The sequence below is a fragment of the Acomys minous genome, assembly GCF_964271855.1.
Source record: "Acomys minous genome assembly, chromosome: 16".
Lineage (NCBI taxonomy): Eukaryota > Metazoa > Chordata > Mammalia > Rodentia > Muridae > Acomys > Acomys minous.
The window spans coordinates 52,185,271-52,199,854 of record NC_140498.1 but is presented as its reverse complement, the minus strand read 5'-3'; the positions used below and the strand labels follow the sequence as shown (position 1 = coordinate 52,199,854).

At 45.6% G+C, this 14,584-nt stretch overlaps 1 protein-coding gene across 4 annotated transcripts in view; it reads left to right on the top strand.

The window, feature by feature from the left end:
• The first annotated feature begins 1,940 nt into the window (after positions 1 to 1,940).
• The window catches only part of MYH11 (myosin heavy chain 11), a 112,028-nt gene continuing 99,384 nt past the window's right edge, over positions 1,941 to 14,584 (top strand). For 2 of the 4 annotated variants that reach the window (XM_084763866.1, XM_084763865.1), the window contains exons 1-2: positions 1,941 to 2,313; positions 13,927 to 14,287. In XM_084763866.1, the coding sequence (XP_084619992.1) occupies positions 13,943 to 14,287 (345 nt within the window). In that variant the 5' untranslated portion in view covers positions 1,941 to 2,313; positions 13,927 to 13,942. The remainder of the gene's footprint in view (positions 2,314 to 13,926; positions 14,288 to 14,584) is intronic. The other 2 variants (XM_084763863.1, XM_084763864.1) reach the window with 2 other exon arrangements.

Sequence of the window (14,584 nt, the reverse complement as noted above, 5' to 3'; positions counted from 1 at the left end):
TGGGCTTCCCCCTTCCATTCCTCCTGGGCTCAGAGCCGGGACGGTTTCCATTCCTTTTACGTGCAGCTGTGAAGAGGCTTTGGGGGAGCAGCCTCCTCCATCATATAGAGGGCTCCTCCCCCATCTCCACAGCGAGCCAACCAAGATGCGGTCCTTGGCTCTGCTCCATGTCGCCCCGCCCTGCGGGGCTGGGGTGCGGATGGGGTTGGGGAGGATCAGGATCCAGATTTTTCAAGCCGGAGAAACAGGTGAATTTGGTATTGCAAAGATGTAAAAGTGGGTCTAGAGGGACTGAGACACAGATCACTGTGCGCAAAGCCAACGGGAGGCTGCGTGGCTTTTTATAATCCGCGGCCAGCTTGGTGCAAGTTTCGTGAGTTTCTTGGAGCCCACAAAGGTGCAGTGTGTTAAATTCACACCGCTTCAAGGACTGCTTACAAAAAATAGGAAGGAGCTGGCACTCTCCCCTTTTTACAGAGAAACTGAGGTAGAGCAGATACTATTGCTTGCGCATGGTCCTGCTGCTATAAAGAGGACTCGGGGATGGTGGTGGTGGGGACAGAGGCAAGCAGATCACTGTGAGTTCGAGGGCAGCCTGGTCTACAGAGCGAGTCCAGGACAGCTAAGATAAGGTAGAGAAACTGTCTGGAAAAACTGGGAGGTGGGGTGGGCGGGGGGGGGGGGAGATGCTCAGCAGACTTCCATTCAGACAACTGTGCTCAGAGGCTTCCATTGGCCTTGTGGCCAGTTCCCCGATTGCTTCCCAAAGTGAATGTTGGTATTAAACGATCCTGAGCGTGCTGAGGACCCTCAGGGGACTCAGTCTTCTTGTCTGTAAAATGGGGCCACTGGGCACGGTGAGGCTGGGACAGGTTTGGCCAGGGCCATCCTCCAGCTGGAAGCACTGGCTGGGCTGCTAGAGGTTCTGGAGCTCCTGCCTGAGCACTGGGGTCCCCCCCCCCCTCCGCCTAGCGCCCCGCAGGCTCAGCGGGCGGGACCATATTTAGTCAGGGGGAGCCGGAGCCCCGCTGGTATGCTGCGCTGGGAATTCCTGCTTTGAGAATTGCGCCTGGCCTTTTTGGGTTGTCTCCCGCCCAGGCCCAGGAGAGAGGACCAGCCCCGGAGCTCAAGGGTCCGCGCGCTGGGAGCCAGGCGTCCCCGGCCTGGCGTGGGGCCAGCCCTGCCTCGACTTCCTTTTATGGCCTGAGTGTGTGTGCATGTGGCAGGAGGGGGGGAGGGACGGGGGAGGGAGGGAGAGGGAGAGGGGGGAGAGAGAGAGAGAGAGAGAGAGAGAGAGAGAGAGAGAGAGAGAGAGAGAGAGTCTGATTAGGGACATACAGACGAAATGATAGAGACAAACCAAAGCTAGAGAGTATCAGGCCAGACAAAAGAAACAGGGACCTAGATCACACAGGGACTAAGGGACAGAGACTAAGCGCGCCGAGTGGACAAACGTCTTTTGGTGGTGGTTGGGGGGGGGGGGGCAGGTATGAATTTGCAGGGGCCAGAAAGCACCCCATATTCTCTTAGGGTCTTAACACAACCCTCCAAATGCCATGATGCACCCTTCCCCTAGCAGCACTCCGCTTTTCAACTGCGGACACGATACTCAGAGAAGCCAGGCACCCTGGGATTATAACTTAATTTTGGTTGTAGCGTGAATAGAGTTGCAGAGGACAAGTTAGGGAAAGCAACAGTTTCTGCCCTTCCTACACATTCCCAGCAGTCACAGGAGAGTGTGCGGTGACCTGCCTTGCACTTTGCAGAGTTCAAAAAAAAAAAAAAAATCCCCATTCCCGGCCCTTTGCTCTGCACAGTGGGCCTTAGGTCTACACAGTGAGTGGCAGCAGGAGAACGAAGCGGGGGAAGTGGGAACGACGACGTATCAGTATGAGGAGGAAGAGGTTAAAATCCATCTGGAATGGACCTAGGGGAAAAAAAATTCTCAAGTTTCCCTCCAGACTCTGCGTACTGATCTCTTTTCTCTAGGGACCCAGGATCTGGGTGGCTGCAGGAAGCGAGGGACGAGGCTGCGGGCCAGTGTGCTGGCAGCCCCGCTGTGCGCCCCAGCCAGGTGGTTCCCGGGGGGAGGGGGGCTCTGGTCCTCACCTGCAGGGGGCGCCACGAAGGGCAGAGGACCCTCCCACCTCGCCCGGCGGCCGCCTCCCCTTCCCACCCTCAAGCAGCGAGGGCTCTATAAAGCCAGGCGTCTGAGGCGAACAGAAGAGATTTGGACCGCCCCAGCCTGGGACCCGTGCCAGATCCAAGCTCTCCATCCTGTGTCCTCCCGCTTGCCCCACCAGTAGCAGATCTGTAAGTAGAGCTGGTCTCCTAGTGGTAAGGGGTGGTGGGCTTGAGCTGCCTTTAGAGTATCCTCCTGGGAGTGGGGACCCCGAGGGGTCCTGATTGCCCTATCTTATAAAGACAGTGGAAAGGAGCCTGGTGCAGGATCATCCTAGACTCCTGTGACCCCCTCCCCCACCCCCGCCAACTAGCATCCCCAGGTTGGAGGATGAGCAGTACCACCTGGGGAAGTCGGGTGGTAATTTAAAGGTTCTGGTGGCTAGGCCCAATTCCAGGTATGCTAGAGTCTAAATAACAAACAAAATAGACTCCTTAAAAAGCAACTAGTGGTTAGAGACTGCGCTGTGGGAGTGCACTGCGGGTCCTGGGTTCAAATCCCAATGTTGGGAGGGAGAGCAGACTTCCCAGGTTATTTGGACTAGAAGGTCATTGGATAAATAACACACTGACTATTGCACAAAGTAACCCAGAAACATGGGTGAGGGTGTTGGTGGCCCTGAGCAAAGGCTGTGTGCTTGTGTTTTCCACCTGCTTAGGTGCTTGTGCTGGGGATAGTCATTGGAAGACTAGGCAGCTTGTGGTAAGATAAGGTTCAGTTTCTTTCAGTTCTGGTTCCTTCCAGACCCCAGACCCTGCGAACTAACAAAAGAGCTCGTCTCCAGGTTGATGTTGGGGCCCCGGATGCCCAGGTGGGTGCCAAGGCTTGAATTATGCCGGCGCCACCCACAGGTGCACTGAGTAAACAGGCTCTGGGGCTCCGCAATGGGCAGGTTGCTCTTTGTTGGGTCAGAGGAACTAGCAGAAGAAAGTTCTGCTGTTCCAGTTCGGATCTGGAGGAGTCTTGCCATGTCCGGAAAGCACCCGCCCCCAGCTATGCTTGTCAGAGAAGAAAAGAAAACGTTTAGAAAGCCAGAACTAGGCTGCTTTGGTCCTACCACTAGGAACTGAGAGTAGTCTGTGAGCTTGCTGGGAAAGAACGGAAGTCTGGCTGTGTTTAGTAAACTGCTCTGCTTCGCTCTGTTTCCTCTGGTGAAGGTTGGTCTCTTAAGTTTACTTCAAGATGCTATTTTAGACTTGGCTTAGAGAAAGAGATGGTGACCATCAGGCCTGACAGTTTCATGTATTAGGGAGCACCTTCTCTTCCGTGCTGCTGTTGATGGCACACTTACTTTAGCAGCATTTAAGTGGAATTGGGTTCTTTTAATAACTGCGTCCATTTCATCACACAGGTACTGTGAGCCTGTTTAGTATATAAAACAGCTGAAGCTCGGTGAGGTTCAGCGGACTCCTCAGGGCCACACAGGTAGCCAGCCAGTAAGCCTCTTTCCAAGTTTGTCTGATATCAAGTTCATACCTTGACATCTTTTCTCTTTACTGAAAACCAGAACCTACTAGATGCATGTTTCTGGTGGGTCCAGTGCTTCCAGCTTCTATCTCTCTTTGAAAATTTAAACTAAACTTTTACAGACTGTTCACTAGTGGCAGGAGGGTGTGGTGGGAGTCCACGAGGCTGGGGCACTGCCATCCCAAGATCCCAAAACATGCCTGTGCCGAGCCATCCTGGAGAGACCTGTGGGTTTGCCTCAGAAGCACCGTGGACTTTTATTATCATATCTGACACAGAGTCCCTTTTCCGTACAAGGTAGTCACTATGGATTTATCATTACTTTTTTGTGGGAGGATGGGCTGGAGGCACACATGCCCATGTATGGTAGCGTTTTCCATGAGGCCATCGCCAGCCCGCTGTCCAATCACTCAGCCTTTTGATGCAGCCTGGCTGCCTTGAACTCTGGGGACTTCTCTGTCTCTCCCCTGCAGGGACTGGGGGACACTTAGAAAGCAGTGAGGTCCTTCTCTCTCTCTCGCCTCTCTCTCTCTCTCTCTCTCTCTCTCTCTCTCTCTCTCTCTCACACACACACACACACACACACACACACACACACACACATCCTGGTGGAAGTTATCCCCTTTCATCCATGCATCTAATATGAACAGGTGATATTTATACCTGATGAACCATGGAGCAACTATGAAACAGGATAAAGATTACGCTTTTAGAAAACTATGTCCCATTTCAAATACTCAGAGTCATAAGGTCCCACGCACATTATTTTGCCGCCAGGTGTGGTGTCTCATGTCTGTAATACTAGCACTTGGGTGGCAGAGGTAAGAGAAAGAGAGTTTTAGGCTCACCTGGGATACATGGAAAGTTCAGGTCTTCCTGGACTAGTAGGAAACACTAGCTCGGAAAAAAAAAAAAATCAAAACCCAGCCTAACAGTGCATAACTGTAATCCCAGCATCTGAGCGGCGAGGCAGGAGGATTGAGAATTCAAGGTCATCCTCAGCTGCATAGTAGGTTCAAAGTCAGCCTGGGGTACCTGGAAATCTTATTTCTAAATAATGTTGTTGTTGACCACCCTGGTTGTTTTCCCATCTGCAGAATGGGACTGGTGAGAATTGCCAGTGTGCGAAGCAGTATGCTAAAGCTTTTGTAGCACTTACTTAGCCCTCACAGAAGTTAGAAGATCACTTAGCTCACGTATACAGGGTCCTGGGTTGGATCCCCAGGGCTGCAACAAAAAGAGAAAGAAAATAGCAAAAGTCTAGTCTTCACAGTAGCCCTGTGGAACCAATGCTAATAATAGCCTTCACTCCATTTCATAAATGTGGGCTTTGAAAAGTCTTGTTCTACCTCTAAGAGATGAGAGTTTACAAAGCAAGATTCTAGTAACTGCAGGGTTGCCCTTTTGGGAGCATTTGAAGGGTTTAATACAAGGCTGACCCCAGCAAACTTCAGATGGTCATTTATAGTAATATGTCTAGAAGCATGCTCTGTGTGACACAGCTTGTATCAATAAACCAGAAAACCAAAAATGTAGTCTCTCCCGTAAAGCAGAAACTCACCTCTGATTTTCCTTTTTTAAAAACGTAATTTATTTATTTTTATTTTATGTGCATTGGTGTTTTGCCTGCATGTATGTCTGTGGGTGTCAGATGTTGGAGTTACAGACAGTTGTGAGCTGCCATGAGGGTGCTGGGAATTGAACCCAGTCCTCTGGAAGAGCGGTCAGTGCTCTTAAGCACTGAGCCGTCTTTCTAGCCTCTGGTTTTCCTTTTGTGTATGTTACCAGCATATTTCCCAGCCAGTTCTACTAGTATGCTTGTGATCACTTTGTCCCTTTAGATTCTTTTTGATTTTTTGTTTTGTTTTCTTTTTTGTTTTGTTTTGTTTTGTTTTGTTTTTTTGAGACAGGGTTTCTCTGTGTAGCCTTGGCTGTCCTAGACTCACTTTGTAGACCAGGCTGGCCTCGAACTCACAGCAATCTGCCTGCCTCAGCCTCCTGAGTGCTGGAATTAAAGGCGTGTGCCATAGACTCTTTTTGAATCTCTTGTGCCCAGGAGAAGCCTGCCCGCCTCTCACAGTGGCCCCTTTGCTCCCTGGTTCTTGTTCTGTCACCCATGACCTTTAGTCACATTGACCTACAGGCCTCAAGGACCAGGGGGCACAGAATTGGAAAAAGACAAGCAAGAATTTAAGGTCACTTTAGTCTGTGTTTAGACTGCAGAGGAGGAGACCGGCCTAGCATTCTAGGAGGGGGAGCTCAGTTTGCCATGACTCACTCGAGCTTCAGAGAACCATTTCTTATCAGAATGGCCAACAGAGGGCCGGGGCCTAGCCTGCTCCACTCATACCCACTTAAACAGGTCCTCACAGATGAATCCAGTCTGCTATGGGCTGGAAGTTAGTTTTTAACAGCATCCATACTGAACACATAGAGACTTTCTTGTCATGTATCAGGATAACTGTTTTTGTCCCCCTGGAAGACAGCCGGGAGATTGCTCACGGTGCTATGCAAAGAGTACAGCTTTTTATGGAGTGGACTGCAGCGTCTGAGGACTGTAGTATCCAATGTGGTCCTAAAGCTGACCAAAGGATAACTGCACCTTCCTGCCCATCCCCAGTAGTGAAGCATGCAGCCAATGGCAGAGAATCCCAAGTCTCTGAGACCACCAAAGGTCATTGTGGCCATCCCTCTGATTCCAGATAAGCATTTTTAATCCTTTTCACCTGCCTCCATTTTGCCTGTCTTCATATGCACTCCTAACAGACATTCTTACACAGCATTCTAAAATTTTCCTAAGTCAAATTTCCCTTTTTAGTCAAATCCTGGCATTCTACAAAACATTCTTCCCTTACCACAAATCTTCATTATCTTTTATATATATTTATGTCACTGTATGCTTCTTTTTATCTGCTGCATAATATTCTGTTATATGGAAGTATAATATCTTACCAAATGAATACTCTTATAAATATACTGGGTCCATGCCACTAGGTGTAAATAATGTTTGGTGGAGTATCCATGTATAGGCCGACTGTTGCTTAGAAGAAATGCCTAGGACCAGAAATGTTCCAGAGCTTTCCTTTTCAGATACTTCTTCTTAATTTTCAGATATTTACATATACACAATAAGTTATATCTCTCTTTCCTGTGTGTACAGGGCAAGCGCTTTGCTATGTCCCCAGCCCATGACCCTCTGCGTTAATCTCCAAATCCTCTTAGTGAGAGAGACAGAATCATTTCACCTTAGCCATCGGAAAGAGATTCCTTCTCAAGCCTATTGAAAAGCTACTGGGATTCCCAGGGGGGGTGAGGAAGAGGGAGGGAGAGAGAGAGAGAGAGAGAGAGAGAGAGAGAGAGAGAGAGAGAGAGAGAACGAGGGCTAACAGGTTCTTATCCTCTTTCTCCTGGGGGGGGGGGAGGTGCCCTGAGGGGATGTGGTAGGGAGGTATGTGACATTGCAGCCAGGAAATGAGAGTAAAAGGACTGTTAGATTTGAGGTCAAACCTTTTTTTTTTTTTTTTAACCATTTATGACCTTAGTTGTGTAACAGGAAAGTGGGGATGTAAGTGATGCCCACTCCACAGAACTTTCAGGTGGGTGCCACTGTGCAGGGCTGGCAGCTGCAGCTGTATTATTTTCTTCCTCCCTGCATTTTATGAAATTCCCATCCTGATACTTCTTGGTACACTGTCACTGTCCCTCGCTTTTAAAAACTTCAGGCACTGAACACAGGCTGAGGCAAATTCTTCTGACAATAAACTGAGTTACCCTGAACTTTTAAGCTGCCAGAACAGAAACAGAATGTCCATGCCTGAAACTCTATCTGTCCTCAAGTTCCCTGCCTGCCTCCTCAAAATTAAAACAAAAATGAACAACAACAAAACAACTTTCTTCAGGAGCCACAATGTCCAGCTAAAAGGACAGACAAGCTACTTTGCCTCTGTGTGCCTCAGTTTCCTCATTTGTAAACAAGTGATGACATCTCTCTAGGATTGTTTTTGTGATGCTGGGACTAGGATACAGGGCCTAGGGCATTGTAGACAAGCACTCGGCCTCTAAACTATACTCTCCAGCCTTGAAAGTTTTTTTTTCTGAAGTGTTACTGTGTTTTATCGTACTGGGAACACAGGGCCTGGGGCATTCTACCTATCTGTCTGTCTGTATGTCTATCTATCTATCTATCTATCTATCTATCTATCTATCTATCTATCTATCTTTCTATCTTTCTATCTATTTTTAGGTTTTGTGGTTTAGCAACTATTACTGGTATTCATTTATGGGGCTCTGTGAATTCTGTCCAAGGAAAGTACCTGTCCAGTACTGTTCTGGGAGCCTCTCCCTCTCCACAGGTTCATAGGAGCAGAGTGGTGTGTGTGACATGCATGTGATAGTGCGTGTGTGTGTTTGTGTGTGTGTTTGAGACATGCATGTGGTAGTGCATGTGTGTGGGTGTGTGAGTTTGCAGGCTGCAACTCTAAAACAGGGTTTCTCACTGAACTAGAAGTTCCCATCTCTGCTATCAAGCTCTGGGGAATCTGCATGTCTCCAACACCTTGTCAACACTGAGGTTACAGTCACACATGGCAAACTTTGCTTTTTGTGTCACTTATGGGGATTCATGGTCAGGTCTGGATGCTTGTTGTCAACAGAGCCCTGCCTGTTGGCTTTGTCATCAACTGTGTTTGAAAAGCATCCTTGATCCCATTCTGGGCCCTCCCCCCAACCCCAAGTATTCCTGGGCACCAGGGATTCAGATCACCCCTCTGAAAACTTTGGCTTTGACCAAAGCAGTCTTGTGCTTCACAACTGTCAAGGGCAACAAATCCTTGGGGAGCAACCAGCTGCCATCACTCCTTTTTTGGCCAGAGACTCAATCTTTGCACTTGATCTTATTTGTGCTTTTGAGCCCTGGTTTAGATGCGGTTCCTGGAAAAGCTAATCTTCATGTCTTTTCATTTTTCTGTTGAATGTTCTGTGATGTTTTCTAAGTTGCAATTTTTTAAAAATCCTACTTGCTATTGAGAAGGCATGACACACTACTTCCTCCTACCCTCTGAATAAGCAGAGGCCATTTTAAAAGGGTCCCCATCTATTACAGAAAATGTAAAATTTACTTCACACTTCTGAACTATGTGATCAAAGGAAGTTTTATTTTCCCTTTTTAAATAAAAATTAACATTTATTTCATAGAGACAACTTACAGGAGTTGGTTTGCTCTTTTCATTATGTGGGCCCTGGAGATAGAACTCACATCATCAGGTTCCGTGGTAACCATCCTTACTCCCGTGGGCCCTCTTTCTACAGCTCCCTCCCTAAGTGCTTCATTACTTTTTATTTAAACAAACAAACAAATAAACAAAAAACCCACAAAACCAAACAACAACAGAAAGACCTCATGTAGTCCAAGGAGGCTTTAAACTCCCCACATGGCTAAGGATGACTTTGAACTCCTAATCTTTGTGCCTCCACCTCCTAGATACTGGAAGTAGCCATGCCTCATTTCTCAACACGGAGTTTAAGAAATTGTCTAAAGTAAAAGTGGAGATGTGTGCCTCTGACCCTTGCACTCAGGAAGTTAAGGCACGTACAAGTTTGAAGCCAGCCCAGACTACACAGGAGCTCACCAACAAACGAAGCTTCAATTTTCCTTGCTTATTCATTTTTTTAATTAAATATTTTTTATTTTTTATATATACATTTATATTATTACATATATATACAATAAACTACCTATAGCAAGAAGAACCATGACACAATCAGGAATTATATAAATGTTACATTCTTAGTGTTTTGGCTGTATTTCCTATTTTGGTACGTCTAAAATTCTGAATGTAAATCAATCTCCATCTTGTCATTATCAACTTAAAACATCTATCTAGACCTAAAAACATCTTAACCCCTAAACAACTAAGCTTCACTGTAAAACTAAGCTACCTGGCCTTCAACTCCATCAGAGACTTGAAAAGGAATAAACTTGATCACCTTAGTATGCCAGGAGTGCACGTTAGTAGCTTTCCAAATGATAAGATGACAGAGACAGTTTGCTACCTGAATAGTCACCCAAAACTATCTATAACACTGGAGCATCTTCTTCAGCCTTCTGTTCCAATATATCTGACAGACATATTTTTGAGGCAGGAACTATTGAGGACTTGCTTATCGTGTCTTGGCAGAGTTTGGCCGACGACTCTACCTTTATCCAAGCTTGCCCTTTTTAAGGCAGAATTTTGTCTGTGGTAGAAATGAAGACATTTTGCCCAGTGGCTTATTTGCCATGTTTGGAGGCATCTCCATAAGGAGGCTCTTTGATGTTCATCATCTTCTTGGAGGTAGGCTGGGTGTTGCCATGAGTTAACTTGTCTCACTGTCAGTGAACCTTTAAAATAATAAAAACATTTTAAACTGCCATATTCTGCATGTCTCTGAGGTTTTTGAGGACCTTATTTAACTATTTTACCTTATCTTCCTATAGAATCATATCTATCTGCCAAATCTAAGATATATATTCTTGTGATAAAAGTAGATTAGCAATTGGCATGACCATGATTTGATCAACTAACAATTAACTTGTATAGCTTATTCATCCTAAACAGCCCGCAATAGCACTTTCAAAGTACTGGAAGTAAACTTTGTATTATACTTGAGTAGATGGGTACAATACCTCATATTAGAGTAGAAATATATATATAATGTATGTGAAGAATTATCTTACATTTTAATTCTATACCACTGTATCTAAAATCAAACTTATTTTGTACCTATGCACACGATTCTAGACCAGGAATTCTATACCTTGTGAGTGACAACATTCTATACCTTGTGAGTGAGGCATTAAGTTGAGGAGTAGGGTCACTAATCTACTTCTTTGAGGTACTTTTAAATAACATTCTATCATTCTATTTTTGTAACAACTGCATTCAGTTTCACAAAATTTTTAATTTCAAGTTGTTTGTCTGTTCATACATCTTGTTATTTGGAACAAGGTCTTATGTAGCCCAAGCACCCTCAAAGTTGTTGCGTATGGAAGGATAACCCTGATTTTGTTTTGTTCTGTTTTTGTTTTGTTTTTCTATTGTCTTCTTAAGGTCAAGCATTTTAAAACAGGCAAAACAAACATTATTTTTGATCTTTGATTTGATGCACAGGTATATAGGATGCATTCACACGCGTGTGTATGTGTGTGTGTGTGGAGAGAGAGAGAGAGAGAGAGAGAGAGAGAGAGAGAGAGAGAGAGAGAGAGAGAGACTTGTGGAAGTTCTCTCCTTCCACTCTGTGGATCCCAAGGACAGACTCGGGTTATAAGGCTTTGCAGCAGGCACTTTTACCCACTGAGAACCTCTTGCTGGCCCCATCCCCTGGTATATTTATTGGTGGTGATAACACTTACTTGCCTTGAATCCCATCTGGAGGCTCGTTTCTATTGTTTGGCTTTTGAGGCAGATCTTAACTCTGTGCCCCAAGCTGGCTTAGGATTCACAGGAATCATCCTGAGTCAGTCTTCCAAGTGCTGAGACTGCAGGTGTGAGCCACTAGGCCTGACTGCTTCTGAAAGCTGTTTCTACTTTTTCCCCTCTCTGTGTGTTGGTCTTATTGCCAGCCTGTCCCGTCTACAGCCCTCCATCAGCTTTACAGCTAATAGTGTTTTGTTTTGTTTTGTTTTGTTTTTCGAGACAGAGTCTCTCTGTGTAGCCTTGGCTGTCCTGGACTCGCTTTGTAGACCAGGCTGGCCTCGAACTCACAGCGATCCGCCTGCCTCTGCCTCCCGAGTGCTGGGATTAAAGGCGTACGCCACCACGCCCGGCCCTACAGCTAATAGTCTTAAAGTGGAGATCCTGGTGGCTGAGGAAATAGCTCAGTTGCAAAGCACGAAGATCTGAGTTCAGATCCCTAAAGCCCACAAAAAAGCTATGCATGGCAGCATGCACCTGTAAGCCCAGCACTGGGAAGACAGAGAGAGGAGGATACCACAAACTTGCTGGTCGGATAGTCTAGTTCAATTGGTGAACTCCAAACTCAGTGAGACCCTATCTCAAAAATAAGGTGGGAAGTGACTGAAGGTGACATCTGACATTAAGCCCTGGTCTCCATACATGTATACACACATGTGTACTCCCTCACATGAACACATATATACACAGACATGTATACACACATGAATGAACATACTTATACACACATGAACAGGTGCACACATTAAAATACATATGTACATATATATATAAGTGTACACATAAACATATGTTCTGTGTATAAACATACACATACATATGCCTAATTCATGCATTAACACATACACACAGATGTTCACACTAATGCATACATATTCACACATGGATATGTGAATACATACATATATGTTATGTTTTATATTACACTCCGCCACAGGAGTACATCCCAGTCTAGGTTTCAAATGCTTTTGAACAGAAAAATAAGCTATTATCCATATTATTTTGCAGTTCCCTTTATTTTTAAAAATGATCTCTGGATAGTCAATCCCCAGCATTCTCCCTGCAACAGCTTCACTTGGAAGCAATTCACATATAATCTAATTCACTTATCTACTTTTTGATGAGAAGGCTTGAACCCAGGGCCTTGTAAAGCTAAGCGCGCATTTCACCACCGAGCTGCATTCTTAGTCCCTTTCCCACTGAATTTTTTTCAATCCAATTCTTTTTAGAGTCTTCTTATTTGTGCATCCACTACTACAGTAATATTTTCATCACCTTCCAAATAACTATGCACCTGTTAGCTGTTACCTTGAGATTCTTCCCCCAGCTCCTGGAAGTTGCTAATTTACTTTGTTTTCATGGGTTTGCCTATTCTGGACAGTTCTTTCTTTTTTTTAAAGATTTATTTATTTAAAGACTTATTTTAAAGATTTATTTAAAGACGTATTATGTATACAGTGTTTGTCTGCATGTGTGCCTACATGCCAGAAGAGGGCACCAGATCTCATTATCAATGATTGTGAGCCACCAGGTGGTTGCTGGGAATTGAACTCAGGACCTTTGGAAGATCAGAAAGTGTTCTTAACCTCTGAGCCATCTCTCCAGCCCTGGACATTTCATATAAATTGAATCATACTATATGTGGCCTTTCTTTCAGCATTGTGTCTTCAAATTCAGCCACAATGTAGCAGGTGCAGCATTCTGTTTCTTTTTATGGCTCAACATATTCCACTGTAAAGATCTACCATATTTTATTTATTCATTCATCTGTTCATGGACATTTGTGTTGTTTCTACTTTGGGACTATTATAAACTTGCTAGGAACATTTATGACCACATTTTTAGATGCATCAATGCATTTATCCTAAGAATGGAATTCCTGGATTATATGGTAGTTCTGTGTTCAAACATCAGAGAATCCACCATTTATTTTGTAGCAGACCATTAAGATTTAGATATATTCTAGCTGGGCAGTGGAGACACACACTTGTACTCACAGCACTCGGGAGGCAGAGTCAGACGGATCGCTGTGAGTTCAAGGGCAGCCTGGTCTACAGAGCTAGTTCCAGGACAGCCAAGAAAACCTGTCTTGAAAAACAAAAAGATTTAGGGCTGGAAAGATGGTTTAGCAGTTAAGAGCATTGGCTGCTCCTTCTTCCAGAGGATCTGGGGTTCAATTCCCAGCACCCACATGGCAGCTCACAACTATCTACAACTCCACTTCTAGGGGATCTGATATACCCTCACACCAATGCATATAAAATAAAGTTAAATAAAATTTAAAAAGTATTTAAGCATCTTCTATGTCAATATTTACAGAAAAACTTCATTAGCACCAAATAGTAGTTCACTGTAAGCAAATGTCATGGTTTACATATCTAGTCTCACAGAGATGGACGTTTGGATTGCCTGAGTTTCATTATGAGACTACCTGAAGAGCCTCAGAGTTACTGCCCTCTTAGATAACATAACCAATAACGCAGGAAGCTTTCTTCTTCTTCTTCTTCTTCTTCTTCTTCTTCTTCTTCTTCTTCTTCTTCTTCTTCTTCTTCTTCTTCTTCTTCCTCTTCTTCTTCTTCTTTTATACCTTGAATCCCTAGATATAGTGAGGTGAGTGCCTACTAGTCCTCCCCAGCCCCATCCCCAAGACAGGGTTTCGCTATGTAGCCTTGGCTGTCCTGGACTCTTTTTGTAGACCAGGCCGGCCTTGAACTCACAGAGCTCATCCTGCCTCTGCCTCCCCAGAGTGCTGGGATTACAGGTATGTGCCATCATGCCTGGCCAACAAGGGCCTACTTACTCTGACCCTGTCTCTTCACTCCACAGGGGACCACCAGGCACCATGGCACAGAAAGGGCAACTCAGCGATGATGAGAAGTTCCTGTTTGTGGACAAAAACTTCATGAACAGCCCAATGGCCCAGGCTGACTGGGTAGCCAAGAAGCTGGTGTGGGTCCCTTCGGAGAAGCAGGGCTTCGAAGCAGCCAGCATCAAGGAGGAGAAGGGCGACGAGGTGGTCGTGGAGCTGGTGGAAAACGGCAAGAAGGTCACAGTGGGCAAAGATGACATCCAAAAAATGAACCCGCCTAAGTTCTCCAAGGTGGAGGACATGGCAGAACTGACGTGCCTCAATGAGGCCTCTGTCCTGCACAACCTGAGGGAGCGATACTTCTCGGGCCTAATCTATGTGAGTATCTGGGGGTAATGGCCTACCTTCAGTCTCCTTGTGGAACAGAAGGGCCTAGAAATGTGTTTGTATGAGCTGGGTGTGGTGCACGTCCCTCACTGCAGCATTCAGGGACTTGATGTAGAGGGTCAAGAGTTCAAGGCTAGCCTGGGCTACATAATGAGACCTAGTCTCCAAAAGAGTGCTTGTTCTGTGTGTATGAAGACATGAGTTTGGATCCCCAGCACCCAAGTAAAAAGTTGGGCATGGCAACACATGCCTGTGACCCCTGTCCTGGGAGATACACAAACAAGGCCA